Source organism: Lissotriton vulgaris, chromosome 3_1 (assembly GCF_964263255.1).
Source record: "Lissotriton vulgaris chromosome 3_1, aLisVul1.2, whole genome shotgun sequence".
NCBI classification, from domain to species: Eukaryota; Metazoa; Chordata; class Amphibia; order Caudata; family Salamandridae; genus Lissotriton; species Lissotriton vulgaris.
In genome coordinates, this window is record NC_141689.1 from 9298523 (window position 1) to 9315926 (window position 17404).

Sequence of the window (17404 nt, forward strand, 5' to 3'; positions counted from 1 at the left end):
TAATGTTTAAGGGGGTAGACCTTCCCCTACTATTGCAGCACTGGAAGAGAGCTTAGCTACCGGCTCGCCTTACACTAGAGCAGTGGTAGCAGGACATTTTGAAAGCAGCTTTGAGCCGCTGGATGAAGATGACCTACTAGGGATTGAGGACGGTGACATCAAATGTGCTGTCCCCCATTAAATCTTCCACCAGTTAAAAAAAAATGGACGCCGTTGGCACTCCAACCTAACGCCCTCAATGTAGAGTTCGGCTTGAGGGCAGCCAACGGCAGAACGCCATCGGATAGGCAGGGCGCAAACAGGTACAATAGGACTAGCATCGACTATATGTTCCTTGATGTGCGATTCTGGTGTGATCTGATCGACATGAGTGTGGGCACAACCAGAGAAAGTGATTACAATCCCCTCTGCCTACCTACGAAACCTTTGTGGGAAGCCCTCCTCCATCCAGCGAGCACCTCACATCCGACCACCACCAGAGAGAATATTCCCTTGTATTGTAAAAGATTCTTAAAATGGAGGATGGTAGCCCTCCAAGAATCTAAGATAGCAGGTATACGACTGGCTGTAGGCTCACTCGAGCTTCAGACTGCTGCCTCTAGCCCAAGTGGGTTGGCTCGTGTACCTGCGGCCATTTCCGCACCGCTGACAGACTTAATGCACGTTTCTTAGCTCCGAACTCAGGCATTAAGCTCACCTTCAAACTCCTCATCCACGCACACAAAGCCCTACACAACGCCGGACCAGCATACCTCAACAACCGACTCAGCTTCTACACCCCCACCCGCAGCCTCCGCTCTACCAACCTCGCCCTCGCCATAGTCCCACGCATCCGGAAAACCTTCTCCTACCTCGCCGCCAAGACCTGAACACTCTCCCTACAAGCCTACGACAGGCCCAGGACCTGCTGGCCTTCAGAAGACTCCTCAAGACCTGGCTCTTCGATCAATAGCAGCCCCCCTACATCCCCTCCCAGCACCTTGAGACCCTCACTGGTATGTAGCGCGCTTTACAAGTGAAATGATTGATTGATTGAGTATGCCAGCTAACAGGCCTCACTCATGGTCCACTAAAGCTTGCAGATGCAAACAACTACACTTACCCCCAGCAATCAAAGTCAAGAACTGCCCCCCTGATTAAAGCCGCCAGGAAGTCCTACAGAGCTGCTTTGCACCAGGCAAAGGCAGCTTGGGAGGAATCTTGATGGCAGCAGCTCAAAGAAGCTAGTTTGTCTAAGGATGCCAAGATATTCTGGACTCTAGTTACCTGGGGCAATAAGCCAGGTGTATGCCCGGCCTCTAATTATATCATAGGTCAGGATTGGTGCAATCATTTTCGGAGCCTTTACTCAACACTTGGGGCCATGCCCTCTGATGAGCTCGATGCCCCTCAGGGCCCTATAGCGAAGATGAGCTTTTCGACCTGGCGGAGATCGAGGAGGCAATAGGCAGAGTAGTGCCTTCCAAAGCAGCAGGACCCGACGGCATTCCAGGTGATTTATTTCTTGCAGACACACCGAACAGGGCACGCTATATTCTTCTTTTAGCAAATGCAATAGCCAGCGGGGTGCCTGGGGACCCGGGGGTCCTGGAAGGGCGCAGAGGCACCACAGAGGACCCTCAAACTACAGGCCCAATAGTCTGACTAATGCTCTGCAGAAGGTCTTTGGCAGAGCCCTCCTGCAGAGGAGGCAGCTATGGACAGACAATGCAGCCATTCTCTCACAGTATCAGGCCGGCTTTAGGCCAAGGACAGGAACAATCGACCAGGTGTTTCGCTTTTTACTTATCTACTGGAAAGTAGTGAGGGTCTGCAAGGGCAGTCTCTACCTGGCATTTATCGATCTAAAGGCTGCCTCCGACCTGGTCTCCAGGAGCAAATTGTGGCAGTCACTCAAAGATATTGGCATCCCCTCATTTATTCTCAACTAGCTGTACCAGCTCCATGAAGGAAACTATGCCCAGGTTAGGTGGGGGGCGCAGGGACAATTGACAGAACGCATCCCAGGGGAGTGCGGCAGGGTGGTGTCTTGCTTCCACCCTATTCTTTCTTTACATGATTGGGGTGGTCAGCTTTCTGCACGAAGACCCAGCAGACGCACCAACCCTGGGGGTGACAAGGTACCGACCCTCTTATTCACCGAGGACACCTTCCTGAGGTCTAAGACCCCAGCAGGGTTGCAATGTCTACTTAACAGGATCTATCTTTTCTGTGACAACAGGGGGTTGGTTATTAACACATTAAAAACCAAATTCATGGCCATCAACCCCCCTAGGTCCTATACAAGCAACCCTTCACTTGGTGGGACACCTCTGGAAAGGGTGGGCACCTCCGACTACCTCGGTGTTGAACTCTCCGACAAACTGTCACGAAAGCCCCACCTAGCAAAGATGTTGATGGGACACAAAAGAGCAGCGGGAGCACTTGGGAGGGAACACCGCCTCTCACACAGCAGACCCGTAGCCCCAACCCTCCAGGTCTATGATGCCAAAGCAGTTATCACAGCACTGTACGGAGCAGAGTTATGGGGGTTTGACAAGTCTCATGATCTCTGTAGATCCGGTCACAAGTTTCTCAGGGACCTGGTGACGTTGCCCCAATACATCGCCCTCTAATGCTCGACATGGGCAGTCGATCGATTGGCAACAGAGCAAGGGCCGCCCGCTCCTGTTTTGGGCTCACATAAGACGAACCCCAGAGCTCCTCCCCTCTGCTGCAGCCCTTTCTGAGGTGATACAACTTGACACTGGCTCAAAATAGGCTGGATCTCCAATGTTAGGAAAATGCTGTCAGCTTTGGGGTTCCAAGCGCATCGGGACAGACAGGAACCCACCCTGAAAGAAGAGTTCAAACGTTCTTACTGGGGATGGTTGGACCGCCAAGAAATCTACAAACCAAATCTAGGTAGATTAACAGCAGAATTGTATCTCCACACGCAGAACAGACACTTCGAGCCCTTTTTAGATATCATTCATGCCCCGCGGGATAGAACGCTCTATATCCACTTCAGGGTCGGTACACTCCCAGTCTGTGAGACCACAGCGAAATGGCACCCACGCAAACAAACACCAAAGGCCTGCCCTTGGTGCAGGGCCCGGTAGAAAGTGTAGCCCATGTTCTGTTACTTGCATGGCTTATAACATGCCGAGGGCCAAGTGGCTAAAACCACTGTGACGCAAATGAGTGCACAGGACTATCGGGTCGCCCTGCGCATTCTCAGGTCCGATCCCAGACCGCTTTTTGTGTGTTGTGTGGCAAAGTTTCTAAGCCACGCATGGCTCACCAGACAAAGATTCCTGACAGCAGTAGCACAGCGCGTTGTTGAAATCACTGTAGGGCTCCTTGGCTGACCCTTTCAACTCTAAGATGATATGCTACGCGCATGCACTTTCCTTTCTATCTTCAATCCTACGCGCTCCTATCCCGAGGAGGCTTGGGACACCACCAGCAGTGGGTCTGCGGGCAACTTGCTCCCTGATCCTAGCCAAGATGAATTGTTATATTGCTCCCCTTCGTATTTTATTGTACTAATTGTACGCGTTTACTGATATGATGTGTATTCATTTTGTAATCAGTTGAACCCGGCAATTGAACCTTACATCGAGGGCGCATATATCAGCTTTAGTGAGCTGTTTTATGACAGATTTATCTTGTATTTCTCTTTTATAATGTCTTTTATTGCTTTTATGACACTGGATGTCAAAATAAAGCATCATGATGATTAAAATCACATACAGGGCTTGCAGCTAAACTGCCAGTTCTGTGATCTCCAGAGCAATACCGCTGCCACGCCCAGCGCAGTTCACCAATAAACACTGCTCTCCAGTGTCAATAGTGAAGAAATAACTCATCAAGTGTGTAAGATCTGCAGTGTGTGTGTCTGTGTCTATGTGTGTCTGGAGGGCTTTGTGTGTGTGTCTAAAGGGCTCTGTGTGTGTGTCTGGAGAGCTCTGTGTGTGTGTCTGGAGGCCTCTGTGTGTGTGTCTAAAGGGCTCTGTGTGTGTGTCTGGAGGGCTCTGTGTGTGTGTCTGGAGGGCTCTGTGTGTGTGTCTAAAGGGCTCTGTGTGTGTGTGTGTCTGGAGGGCTCTGTGTGTGTGTGTGTGTCTGGAGGGCTCTGTGTGTGTGTGTGTCTGGAGGGCTCTGTGTGTGTGTGTGTCTGGAGGGCTCTGTGTGTGTGTGTGTCTGGAGGGCTCTGTGTGTGTGTCTGGAGGGCTGTGTGTGTGTGTCTGGAGGGCTCTGTGTGTGTGTCTGGAGGGCTCTGTGTGTGTGTCTGGAGGGCTCTGTGTGTGTGTCTGGAGGGCTCTGTGTGTGTGTCTAAAGGGCTCTGTGTGTGTCTGGAGGACTCTGTCTGTGTCTGGAGGGCTCTGTGTGTGTGTCTGGAGGGCTCTGTGTGTGTGTCTGGAGGGCTCTGTGTGTGTCTGCAGGGCTCTGTGTGTGTCTGGAGGGCTCTGTGTGTGTCTGGAGGGCTCTGTGTGTGTGTCTGTGTCTATGTGTGTCTGGAGGGCTCTGTGTGTGTGTCTAAAGGGCTCTGTGTGTGTGTCTGGAGGGCTCTGTGTGTGTGTCTGGAGGGCTCTGTGTGTGTCTGGAGGGCTCTGTGTGTGTGTGTCTGTGTCTATGTGTGTCTGGAGGGCTCTGTGTGTGTGTCTAAAGGGCTCTGTGTGTGTGTCTGGAGGGCTCTGTGTGTGTGTCTGGAGGGCTCTGTGTGTGTGTGTGTCTGGAGGGCTCTGTGTGTGTGTGTCTGGAGGGCTCTGTGTGTGTGTGTGTCTGGAGGGCTATGTGTGTGTGTGTGTCTGGAGGGCTCTGTGTGTGTGTGTCTGGAGGGCTCTGTGTGTGTGTCTGGAGGGCTCTGTGTGTGTGTCTGGAGGGCTCTGTGTTTGTGTCTGGAGGGCTCTGTGTGTGTGTCTGGAGGGCTCTGTGTCTGGAGGGCTCTGTGTGTGTGTCTGGAGGGCTCTGTGTGTGTGTCTGGAGGGCTCTGTGTGTGTGTCTGGAGGGCTCTCTCTGTGTGTGTGTCTGGAGGGCTCTGTGTGTGTCTGCAGGGCTCTGTGTGTGTCTGGAGGGCTCTGTGTGTGTCTGGAGGGCTCTGTGTGTGTGTCTGTGTCTATGTGTGTCTGGAGGGCTCTGTGTGTGTGTCTAAAGGGCTCTGTGTGTGTGTCTGGAGGGCTCTGTGTGTGTCTGGAGGGCTCTGTGTGTGTGTCTAAAGGGCTCTGTGTGTGTGTCTGGAGGGCTCTGTGTGTGTGTCTGGAGGGCTCTGTGTGTGTGTGTGTCTGGAGGGCTCTGTGTGTGTGTCAGGAGGGCTCTGTGTGTGTGTGTGTCTGGAGGGCTCTGTGTGTGTGTGTGTCTGGAGGGCTATGTGTGTGTGTGTGTCTGGAGGGCTCTGTGTGTGTGTGTCTGGAGGGCTCTGTGTGTGTGTCTGGAGGGCTCTGTGTGTGTGTCTGGAGGGCTCTGTGTGTGTGTCTAAAGGGCTCTGTGTGTGTCTGGAGGACTCTGTGTCTGGAGGGCTCTGTGTGTGTGCCTGGAGGGCTCTGTGTGTGTGTCTGGAGGGCTCTGTGTGTGTGTCTGGAGGGCTCTGTGTGTGTGTCTGGAGGGCTCGGTGTGTGTGTCTAAAGGGCTCTGTGTGTGTCTGGAGGACTCTGTGTCTGGAGGGCTCTGTGTGTGTGTCTGGAGGGCTCTGTGTGTGTCTGGAGGGCTGTGTGTGTGTCTGGAGGGCTCTGTGTGTGTCTGGAGGGCTCTGTCTGTGTGTCTGGAGGGCTCTGTGTGTGTGTCTGTGTCTATGTGTGTCTGGAGGGCTCTGTGTGTGTGTCTAAAGGGCTCTGTGTGTGTGTCTGGAGGGCTCTGTGTGTGTGTCTGGAGGGCTGTGTGTGTGTGTCTGGAGGGGGATCTGTGTGTGTCTGGAGGGGTCTGTGTGTGTCTGGAGGGCTGTGTGTGTGTCTGGAGGGCTCTGTGTGTGTGTCTGGAGGGCTCTGTGTGTGTGTCTGGAGGGCTCGGTGTGTGTGTCTGGAGGGCTCGGTGTGTGTGTCTGGAGGGCTCTGTGTGTGTGTGTCTGGAGGGGGCTCTGTGTGTGTGTGTCTGGAGGGCTCTGTGTGTGTGTCTGGAGGGCTCTGTGTTTGTGTCTGGAGGGCTCTGTGTGTGTGTCTAAAGGGCTCTGTGTGTGTGTCTGGAGGGCTCTGTGTGTGTGTCTGGAGGGCTCTGTGTGTGTGTCTAAAGGGCTATGTGTGTGTGTCTGGAGGGCTCTGTGTGTGTGTCTGGAGGGCTCTGTGTGTGTGTCTGGAGGGCTCTGTGTGTGTGTCTGGAGGGCTCTGTGTGTGTGTCTAAAGGGCTCTGTGTGTTTGTCTGGAGGGCTCTGTGTGTGTCTGGAGGACTCTGTCTGTGTCTGGAGGGCTCTGTGTGTGTGTGTCTGGAGGGCTCTGTGCGTGTCTGGAGGGCTCTGTGTGTGTGTCTAGAGGGCTCGGTGTGTGTGTCTGGAGGGCTCGGTGTGTGTGTCTGGAGGGCTCTGTGTGTGTCTGGAGGGGGCTCTGTGTGTGTCTGGAGGGGGCTCTGTGTGTGTGTGTCTGGAGGGCTCTGTGTGTGTGTCTGGAGGGCTCTGTGTTTGTGTCTGGAGGGCTCTGTGTGTGTGTCTAAAGGGCTCTGTGTGTGTGTCTGGAGGGCTCTGTGTGTGTGTCTGGAGGGCTCTGTGTGTGTGTCTAAAGGGCTATGTGTGTGTGTCTGGAGGGCTCTGTGTGTGTGTCTGGAGGGCTCTGTGTGTGTGTCTAAAGGGCTATGTGTGTGTGTCTGGAGGGCTCTGTGTGTGTGTCTGGAGGGTTCTGTGTGTGTGTCTGGAGGGCTCTGTGTGTGTCTGGAGGACTCTGTCTGTGTCTGGAGGGCTCTGTGTGTGTCTGGAGGGCTCTGTGTGTGTCTGGAGGGCTCTGTGTGTGTGTCTGGAGGGCTCTGTGTGTGTCTGGAGGGCTGTGTATGTGTGTCTGGAGGGCTCTGTGTGTGTCTGGAGGGCTGTGTGTGTGTGTCTGGAGGGCTCTGTGTGTGTGTCTGGAGGACTCTGTCTGTGTCTGGAGGGCTCCGTCTGTGTCTGGAGGGCTCTGTGTGTGTCTGGAGGGCTCTGTGTGTGTGTCTGGAGGGCTCTGTGTGTGTCTGGAGGGCTGTGTGTGTGTGTCTGGAGGGCTCTGTGTGCGTCTGGAGGGCTCTGTGTGTGTCTGGAGGGCTCTGTCTGTGTGTCTGGTGGGCTCTGTGTGTGTCTGGAGGGCTCTCTGTGTGTGTGTGTACAGGACTCTGTGTGCTCCCTAGGTCCTGCTGAAAAGCCAGTAGGGGCACGGCTTGAGGCATGTTGACCTTTTAGGAGCCTATGTACGTGATAAAGTAGATTCCTCATTTTCTACCCTTTTTATTCATACCGACCTGCGGTCAGAATAAATAGAATACAACTTCTAGCCAGGTATTTTTAAGATATACTCCATCCCCCGCGCCGCTTTCAACACCACTTACTTTGTCGTATATCTACCTAAAGGGCTCCCACCTAGTCCGTAGGTCGCAGCACGCCCCGCTCCACCGCGGAACAGGCTGGAGCCACTGGCAAAGCATGCCACCAAGAGGTAACACTGGTGGGTGAGGGTTTTTCACAAGGCTGACATTACATTTCCACAGGCACACAGTTTTAAAGTGTACCGCGCACAATCTACAATGTGTGGAAATGGCATTACCCAGCGTATTGATTTGTTTTGATGGTATTACACTTGCATACAGCCAAACTTGGTTAAGCCCCCCCAAATTCTTTTTTTTTTTAGGACTTGTGCCCTGAAATATATAAATCATGTTGATGGGGTGGAGTGGGTGGGGGGTCAGGGTCACCAGGCTCTGAGCCTGCCCTCGGTGCAGCAGTTCGGCCTGTTCAGAACCGGGCTCATAGAACTCCGTAAATTAACAGTCCAGATCCCTGTAAAATGTAACATCTTCAGTGTATTGTGCAGAGCAGGAAGTGTAGCACAGTGATGTAGAGTGCAGCAACCTGTACTCATAGGTGAAGGCCACCGCCCGGCTCTGGTAGGTTGTGCTCTAGTGCATTGTGTGCAGTGCTCTGCTAAGTAGGTGCACTTTACTGTGCAGTGCCTGAAGCGTTGTTCAGTGTAGAGTGCAAATGCAGCAACCAATGGATACTCATAGGTTTGGAACTGCGATAGGTTTGCACCAAAAGTATTGATGTGGAATCCTGGGGCAAGGAAATCCTAAAATCCGATTTAGCGTTTTTGATATAGAAATTCTGAGATTGCATTTTAGATATAGTATTCAGTATTTATTCATTATCATAAATACAAGTAAACACAAGAACAGCCGACACGTGTTTCGCCCAAATGGCCAGCAAGTCAAAGGCATTTTCAAGGCTGATTTGAAAAGTGTGAACATAAATAAAAGTACAAAGTAGGCAGGTACAGAAGTAACAGACATATAGTCGCATGTAATACAAGGTCGGCAAGATTTTGCCCCCATCGCACTTGTAGTTGCAGATAATAGTCAGTGTTGAACGAAAACAGATTGTTGGTGAGACAGAAAAGTAGCATCTCGAGAATCATTTGGTTTGATTCAAAGAAATGTGCTGGTTTTGTAGTGCCTTCTGTACGGCTTCAATACCATCTTCATGTCGGGTTGATGTGTATAGGCTTAAAACATCAATGTAGTGAGTACGCAATCCGAATCCCATGGGATTGCGAGTATAACATCCTGTACTCACTTCAGTTCAAACCTGGATGTGTGCAGTGTACTGTTTGCAGTGCAGTGAAAATACTGTGTCCTGTAATTAATTATGATTAAAATATTTTTATAAAGTGCAACAAATACCTTAAAAGGGGGTCCTGGCACTAAATAACACAGCAAGTGTATTTGAATAATAAAGTTTTCAAACTTTTATGGATTTTCAACTAATTAGGTTTGGCATGCAGGTAGAAGGGGATGCTATTCCAAAGCATAGCGGCCAGAAAGGAGAAAGCGCTCCTACCCTTATGCTTCAAGGTAATTTTAGGAACCTCGAGTAACAGAGCATCAGCAGGTCTTAGAGGTCTATACGGAGTATGTCTTCTGTGTTTAGAGAAAGGAAACCTCCAGAGTGTGCCTATAGAAAGCTTTATGTGCCGAACTGGCCATCTTGAACAGCACTCTCTTTTCCACGGAGAGCAAATGCAATGCTCTCTGGGCCCGGGTGATGGAGTCATTACGTTTCAGGCCCGCAGGGGTCTATTCTGGACCCTTTGCAATTGGGCCATAATATAGTGCATTGCAGTAATCCAGCCGAGAGAGGACAGCAGCCTGGCCGCAAGCTGGCGCGCCTGTATTGGTATCAGAGGAAGCACTTTATGGAGCATTCTCAGGTGGAGAAGAACATCCACCTGTTTTTCCACACCGAGTTTGTCTATTAGGGAAAACCGAATTTTTAGTGGATGCTACTAAGAAGGAGGAGTTCCCAGCCCTGCCGGCCACCAATTTGGGTTACGGAAAATTAATTGATAGGGGGCCAAAATTCAAAAGGTCTCTTTTATCCCCATTCACTGTCAGTGCATCTATACACATCCAAGGGGTCACAAAGGCCAGACATGCGCAGAATGATTCGCAGCTTCTGTTGCACTGATCACGATGACTACAGTTTGTGGTTCATTTACATACGACATAAGGGCAAGGAGGACAAATCTCTGTATCCAGATGTGAAATCAGCAGATTAAAAAGTGTGAGGCTTCAAGTGGAGCCCTGGGGGACTCCAGAAGAACAAAAAGTACTCTTAAAAAAGACGATATATTCACCACCTGTGTGGGTGCGACAGAAAGAAGGTAAGTCCATCTGATACTCATCCCTTAATGCCCATTGGATGTAGTCTGCATATCAAGATGGTAAGTGCTGAATCGAAGGCGGCGGTCCTTGGATTGGTCTCCTCCTCTGGAAGTTTCAGACTATCTCCACCAAAATATCAGACGTAGTTTTGACAGAGATGTGAGGAGTCGTCTGTGCTCTGAGTGCCCACGTTCCGAACAAGGTGGCAGAAATGCCTGATATAGATCCCAACATGTTGGCGTTTTTGAAAAAGTTTGCTAAGGACCCGAAGAAAGGGATTGATAGGGCCTGTCGTGGGTGCCAAGGCAAGCTCTTGGACGCCACTGGTCCACTAGCGAACATTTTGGAATTGGCTTTGATAGTTAAGGCGACTGGAGCGTGCATAGATCCTGACATTCTTGCGGGTTGGGCATAACGGGCTTTGTGTTTCCTAGGAAACGCCAATTGTGCCATATCAACGGTGTTGGACAGGCCACATGAAGGGCCGCTCTCCCCCGGCCCAACCAGGCCCGAGCCGGTCACGCAAGTACCACACACCACCATTGCACGTCCTCCGTCCCCTCAGGGACTCCTGCCCCCGAGCACGTTAACCTCGTGGATCCGATTCACTGCCGGCCCACGCGCCCAGCCCGGGCCGCCATCTTGGACACTTCACCACGAGGCCGCCTGGCCCCCGATCGACCTCAACCCTGGGCCTAGCCCGGCCTCAGACATTCCGGCACCACCCTCCACCCAGGAGGTGAGCGGGCTACTTGGCAAGTCAATGGGAGAAAGAGGTGCCGATGGCTCTCCCCCGCCAAGTGCCGCTCGCCCATCGCCTCCCCGAGCGCTGGCTCCACCCCCCTGCTGGGTGTCTGGACTCCCTCATCCCGGACCTCCCGACCTCCAAGTGCGAGGGTCCGGACATCAAAGCACACCAGCCCTATAACTGGGGCAGCTCCAGAGCAGGAAGGCAGTTGTATCTTGGAGTCGAGAGACGTAAAGAGGAACTCATCCTGGACGGACTACTGGCGCTGCCGTAGCTCTGTCCTGTGCACCATCGTCCTGCCTGTTGGCGCTGCCACAGCCGTCGTAACCTTCATCCTTCATCGTCGTCGGGATCTGCTGGCGTGGCCGCGGACCGTTGTAACCGTCATCTTTCACCGGGACCTGCAGGCTCCGCCGCGGACCGTCGTCCTTCATTCATCCATCTCGGGACCTGCTTGGCTCCTCCACGGCCCGATCATCCAGAACGCCGAGCTCGAGGATTGAGAGCTATTTTGTACTCATTGGTAACTAAGACTGTCCCGCTACCCCTTTCCTCAACCAAAGACTAGAATCGAGGGGACCCCTGAGTCCAGACCTCCTTGTATCATACCAACGTAACCTAAGAATTGCATATAAAGTCTCGTTAACCTTCAGTCTTGTGTGGTGTCCGTCTGTGGGGGGGAAGTTACTTGTCTGTACAGTCGTTGGAGACGGCTCTCCCTGGAGACCTCTCCCCGTAATCTCGGCCGACCCTCCCGGTCCGTCTAACAAACGGAGCATAGGAAATCTTTGCTCATGAGAATGGACAATAATCTTACCGAGTTAGCAGCAGGACCTGGTCCGTTGGCTGAAGGGTTGCTTTTTTGGTGACAAATTTGTGAAAGATGTCTCCAATTACGTCGGGACCTTTACCTCTCTAGATAAAGCTGAATCCAACATCAAGCGAGTTTTTCAATCTCAGCTCTTTGGAAGGGGCGGGCGAGGCAGGGGCCGCTCACCAGACCGTGCTAACTTTCAAGACCCTACCAGAGGGGGGTATGGCCGCGGTCCTACCAGAGGGGGGTATGGCCGCGGTCCTACCAGAGGGGGGTATGGCCGCGGTCCTACCAGAGGGGGGTATGGCCGCGGTCCTACCAGACGGGGGTATGGCCGCGGTCCTACCAGACGGGGGTATGGCCGCGGTCCTACCAGAGGGGGGTATGGCCGCGGTCCTACCAGAGGGGCGTATGTCCGCGGTCCTACCAGAGGGGGGTATGGCCGCGGTCCTACCAGAGGGGGGTATGTCCGCGGTCCTACCAGAGGGGGGTATGGCCGCGGTCCTACCAGAGGGGGGTATGGCCGCGGTCCTACCAGAGGGGGGTATGGCCGCGGTCCTACCAGAGGGGGATATGACTGCGGTCCTACCAGAGGGGGGGTATGTCCGCAGTCCTACCAGAGGGGCGTATGTCCGCGGTCCTACCAGAGGGGCGTATGTCCGCGGTCCTACCAGAGGTGCATATGTCCGCGGTCCTACCAGAGGGGGGTATGGCCGCGGTTCTACCAGAGGGGCGTATGTCCGCGGTCCTACCAGAGGGGCGTAGGTCCGCGGTCCTACCAGAAGGGGGTATGGCCGCGGTTCTACCAGAGGGGGGTATGGCCGCGGTCGAGGGGACTTTCAAGACTCCACCAGAGGAGGCACCTTTTACCCCTCCAGACGCCAGAACGGATGCAGATCTCACCGTGGCGGACGAAGGGGTCACTGCAGGTGAGTCGAACGCCTCTATTGTCTTATCCTCAGGGGGTCGAATTTGTCATTCTCTGCACAATGTGTGTCACTTCTGCCAGGGCCCAGCTTCCAGGGATCCTGATGTGACCTGTGTCCTGACTGCTCCCCGGTGCGTGGCACTGGCCGCCCTGGCTGTGCTGCATGCAGTGCACCCTGCACTGCACTGTGGGGCCCTGCAGTGCTGTATTCATATCCCTGCTCTGCAGCTCAGTGGGCCGCACAGAGCACTGCGCCTGTGCACAGGTGTGGCGGGCTCTGCAGCCATGGGTGGGTGCAGTTCATGCAGTGCAGCAATCACGAGCAGAGTTGGGTCACCGGGGAGTTCCACCTGTGTGCGGTGCATCATACAGTGCACGGACTGCAGCGCCTGGAATCATGTGTGGAAGGCGCTGCTCAGCTCCGGTGGGTGGAGCAGCGAGGTGCTCTGTGCATGCAGTGCACGGATGGAGTGTGCAGTGCTGCTGCTCGGTGCCGTGCAGTGGGTGCAGCGCCCCCACTGTGTGCAGTGTGAGTGCAGTGCATTCAGTAGCATTGGTTTGTGGGGGTGCAGTCATGCAGTGCATTGCTGTGTGCTGTACAGTTCACTATAGTCATGCATAGTGCAGTGGTCCATGCAGTGAGGTGCAGTGCATGGACCAGCATTGGAAGTGCAGTCATGCAGTGCGGTACTTTGCTGCGTGCAGTGCTGTGCATACAGTGGAGTGCAGTGAGGTGCAGTGCATGGACCAGCATTGGAAGTGCAGTGCGGTGCTTTGCTGCGTGCAGTGCTGTGCATACAGTGGAGTGCAGTGAGGTGCAGTGCATGGACCAGCATTGGATGTGCAGTGTGAGTGCAGTCATGCAGTGCGGTGCTTTGCTGCCTGCTGTGCTGTGCATACAGTGGAGTGCAGTGAGATGCAGTGCATGGACCAACATTGGATGTGCAGTGTGAGTGCAGTCATGCAGTGCGGTGCTTTGCTGCGTGCAGTGCTGTGCATACAGTGGAGTGCAGTGAGGTGCAGTGAGGTGCAGTGCATGGACCAGCATTGGATGTGCAGTGTGAGTGCAGTCATGCAGTGCAGTGCTTTGCTGCCTGCAGTGCTGTGCATACAGTGGAGTGCAGTGAGGTGCAGTGCATGGACAAGCATTGGAAGTGCAGTGTGAGTGCAGTCATGCAGTGCGGTGCTTTGCTGCGTGCAGTGCTGTGCATACAGTGGAGTGCAGTGAGGTGCAGTGCATGGACCAGCATTGGATGTGCAGTGTGAGTGCAGTCATGCAGTGCGGTGCTTTGCTGCCTGCAGTGCTGTGCATACAGTGGAGTGCAGTGAGGTGCAGTGCATGGACCAGCATTGGATGTGCAGTGTGAGTGCAGTCATGCAGTGCGGTGCTTTGCTGCCTGCAGTGCTGTGCATACAGTGGAGTGCAGTGAGGTGCAGTGCATGGACCAGCATTGGATGTGCAGTGTGAGTGCAGTCATGCAGTGCGGTGCTTTGCTGCCTGCAGTGCTGTGCATACAGTGGAGTGCAGTGAGGTGCAGTGCATGGGCCAGCATTGGATGTGCAGTGTGACTGCGGTCATGCAGTGCAGAGCGGTGCTTTGCTGCCTGCAGTGCTGTGCATACAGTGGGGTGCAGTGCATGGGCCAGCATTGCTCCGCGCCCCTCCCCCCGGGCTCGCACTCACTTGTGGAAGGTGACCGCGCGGCCCCGACCGTCCCGCCGCCGCTGGTCGCGCGAGCAGCGCTGCGCCACGCAGTACCGCGTCATGTCCGGGCGGGAACGGCACGCGCCCCGGGCTGCGGCGGGGACGGCACGGCGGGAAACAAGCCCCACCGCCCATAGAAACCAGCCCGAGCGCTCGAGCAGGGCCCCACCCCCGCACAACGACGAGGAGCGGAAACACGAGCACAAGAGGAGGAGGAGGGGCTGAGAGAGGGACTGGGGGGAGCAGAGGGGGCGGGGCCAGGGGCGGGGCTAAAGACGGGGTCAGAGGCGGGGCCTGGGGCGGAGACACGAGCACCAGAGGAGGAGGAGGAGTCGCGAGAGTAAAGGGCTGAGCAGAGGGGGCGGGGCCAGGGGCGGGGCTAAGGACGAGGTCGGTGGCGGGTCCAGGGGTGGAGACACGAGCCCCAGCGGAGGAGGAGGAGGCGCGAGAGCGAATGGGTGAGCAGAGGGGGCGGGGCCAGGGGCGGGGCTAAGGACGAGATCAGGGGCGGGGCCAGGGGCGGAGACACGAACACCAGAGGAGGAGGAGGAGGAGGAGGCGCGAGAGTGAAGGGCTGAGCAGAGGGGGCGGGGCCAGGGGCGGGGCTAAGGACGAGGCCAGGGGCGGAGACACGAGCCCCAGAGGAGGAGGAGGAGGCGCGAGAGTGAATGGGTGAGCAGAGGGGGCGGGGCCAGGGGCGGGGCTAAGGACGAGGTCAGGGGTGGGTCCAGGGGCGGAGACACGAGCCCCAGAGGAGGAGGCGCGAGAGTGAATGGGTGAGCAGAGGGGGCGGGGCCAGGGGCGGGGCTAAGGACGAGGTCAGGGGCGGGGCCAGGGACGGACAGGAGGAGGAGGAGGTGCGAGAGTGAGGGGGTTGAGCAGAGGGGGCGGGGCCAGGGCGAGGGGCGGGGCTAAGGGCAAGTCTTGATGATACTTAACTTCAATAACCTGCAGCAGAGGGCAGAGCACATGAGAGATGTCTCTATATATAAACAAAGCAGCTTCACTCCTGACACAGAAAGCAACACAAATGCGATAATATCTGAACATTTCCTTTTGTTGCAATAGTTGCACCTTCTTCATGCCATACTGTTAATTGCTGTTGTTTGGCACAAGACTATATATTATTGAGCAAAGGAGTAAAGAAACGGAAAATACCCCCACTTTGAACCAAAGCTCTTATGGCAACAAGCAACGAAGCTACTCCTCATGACCCTCCTCAGAAGATACCCCTGGCCTCTTCCGTCGATCCATCCATTCATCCTACCCTTTACCTGATGATGTCCACTATTTCCCCTTTACATTCTGTCGTCTATTCAGGTTTCACCACTCCGTCCGTCCACCCTTCATTTCCAAACCCATCCATCCATCCGATCACTCATCCATCACTTTATCCACCTTTCTCTCTTCAATCAATCCTTTCTCTCCTCTATCCATCCCTCCTTTCACTCAATCCCTCCTTTCACTCATCCATCATCCACCTTTTCATCCATCCCCCCTCCCTTTCATTCATCCATCCAGTCTTTCACTTATCCACCCATCATCCACACTTTTATCCAATCATCCGCCCTCTTTCACCCATCCATCCCTTCATACATCCACCCTTGCTCACTCATCTATCCACTCACTCACTCACCCACCAACCCTCCCTACTACGTTGTCTATGAGCCTTTGTCGCCAAGCAGGCATGTACACACAGTGCCACCCATTTTTCTTACAAAAAACAGGCATACAAATGCAGGCAAACACGGAAACATAAACAGGCCCACAAAATACTTTTTTAATTGCCACTTCAAGGGGACTGACATAATTCCTGTGTTTACGCAAATGCAGAAGGTAGTGTGAATGTGGCCTGAACAGACCCCAGAGCTGCCAAGGTTACAGAATACTATGTGTGACATTGTCATATTTTCATTGTATTTATGAGTGACACTTTCTCAGTAGCAAAATTAAGCAATGAAGACGAGGGAATCATTTAAATATCACAAATGACATCCATTTGAGTAGAACTGCTAATGTTTCACATTGCTTCTGTGTGACATTTTCATAGATTCAGTAGATGTACAAGAGTCAGGCAACAACTAGATGTGTAACACTTAGAGTGACACTTTCTTGCGAGCATAGCCATGGTATGAAGTCAATGGAAATAAACAAATATCAGAAATCAGACTCAGTTCAGTTCAATTAGTCTTTACTTCGAATAAAAAAATTCATAAAAGACAGCAAAATTGTGTTTTAAAAACATTTTCGCATTACATCATTGTACATTAGATCCCCCAATACATAAAAGATGGAATACAGCATTATACAAGCATTAAAATTGATTACTGTTAAAAAACGGTTTGCAGTTTCTTTACACGAATTAGCCACAACCAACCCAAAAATTTGGCAACACAAATCACTGATTTAGCAGTGCGTAAATCTCGCAGTTTGAGCAGGGCTGTGTGGCTACCATCACAATTAAGTGTCTTACAAATTGGTTTCAACCATTTTAGTCTAGGCGATCGATAAGCAGGGCATGCAAAGAATATATGTGCTAGACTTTCAGCCTGACCGGGATAAAAGGGGCATTTGTTACTTGAGTTTGTTGCCCACTTCACGGTAAAAGACTTGATCGGCAAGGATCCCACCCGAAACTGATGGTACAACTTGCGATCAAGTGTTTTGCATATCAGGTCCCAATAAGGTTCAAGAGATGGGGTTATCTTATGCATTAGAAACTGTCCCGTTAGGTTATTAGCTGAGGATTGGGTGACCAGTACAGATTTTTTTTTAGCCCAATAAAGCTCTTTAAATTCCACTTTCGATGGGAATCTAGAACATTCGGGATGTAGCCATAGTTCTGGGAGGCCCATAGAATACAGTATTTGTTTGACCTCCCGTAGCCATGGAATTTTCTGGGCACCCCACAATGCTCTGACCTCACCTAATTCATGGGCAAATAGACTAAGTTCTTGCGTCGTCCAGAGGCGGCGCCAAAGAGCTACAAGACGGTACTGAGCCATCTCATCCAGTGGTCTACAACCTAAATCTAAAAGCAATGGTGTGATGGGGGAAGATTGGGGGAGTCCCACTAGGTTCCAAAAAAACCTATTCTGTGCGGTGGTGAGAGCCGACAGGCCTTTGTAGCCCCATATATCCGCACCATACAGGGTAGCCGCGTTCACCTTGGCCTCGTAAATTTTTAACGCTGGTGTAATGCGTTTGGTCAAGGTTTTTTTTTGCTCCTTCAACAGGCATCCTGTAAGGCGAACAAATTTGAGGGTTAACACCTCCAACTGGGGTTTCCATGTGAGTTGATGGTCAAGAGTCACGCCCAAGTATGACATGACTTTAACCTGTTCTATTGGAACACCCTCTAAAGAAAATGAACTGGTGATAGGTTTGTTCCTATTAAAAATCATGAATT

The 17404-nt window shown here is 53.0% G+C and overlaps 1 protein-coding gene across 1 annotated transcript in view; it reads right to left on the bottom strand.

Annotated features, from left to right (window-relative positions):
* LOC147725811 (THAP domain-containing protein 5-like) overlaps positions 1 to 14090 on the bottom strand; it is an 89266-nt gene extending 75176 nt beyond the window's left edge. Inside the window, exon 1 of the mRNA XM_086959988.1 lies at positions 13975 to 14090. Coding sequence (XP_086816114.1) covers positions 13975 to 14057 — 83 coding nt within the window. The 5' untranslated portion in view covers positions 14058 to 14090. The remainder of the gene's footprint in view (positions 1 to 13974) is intronic.
* Positions 14091 to 17404: the final 3314 nt, after the last annotated feature.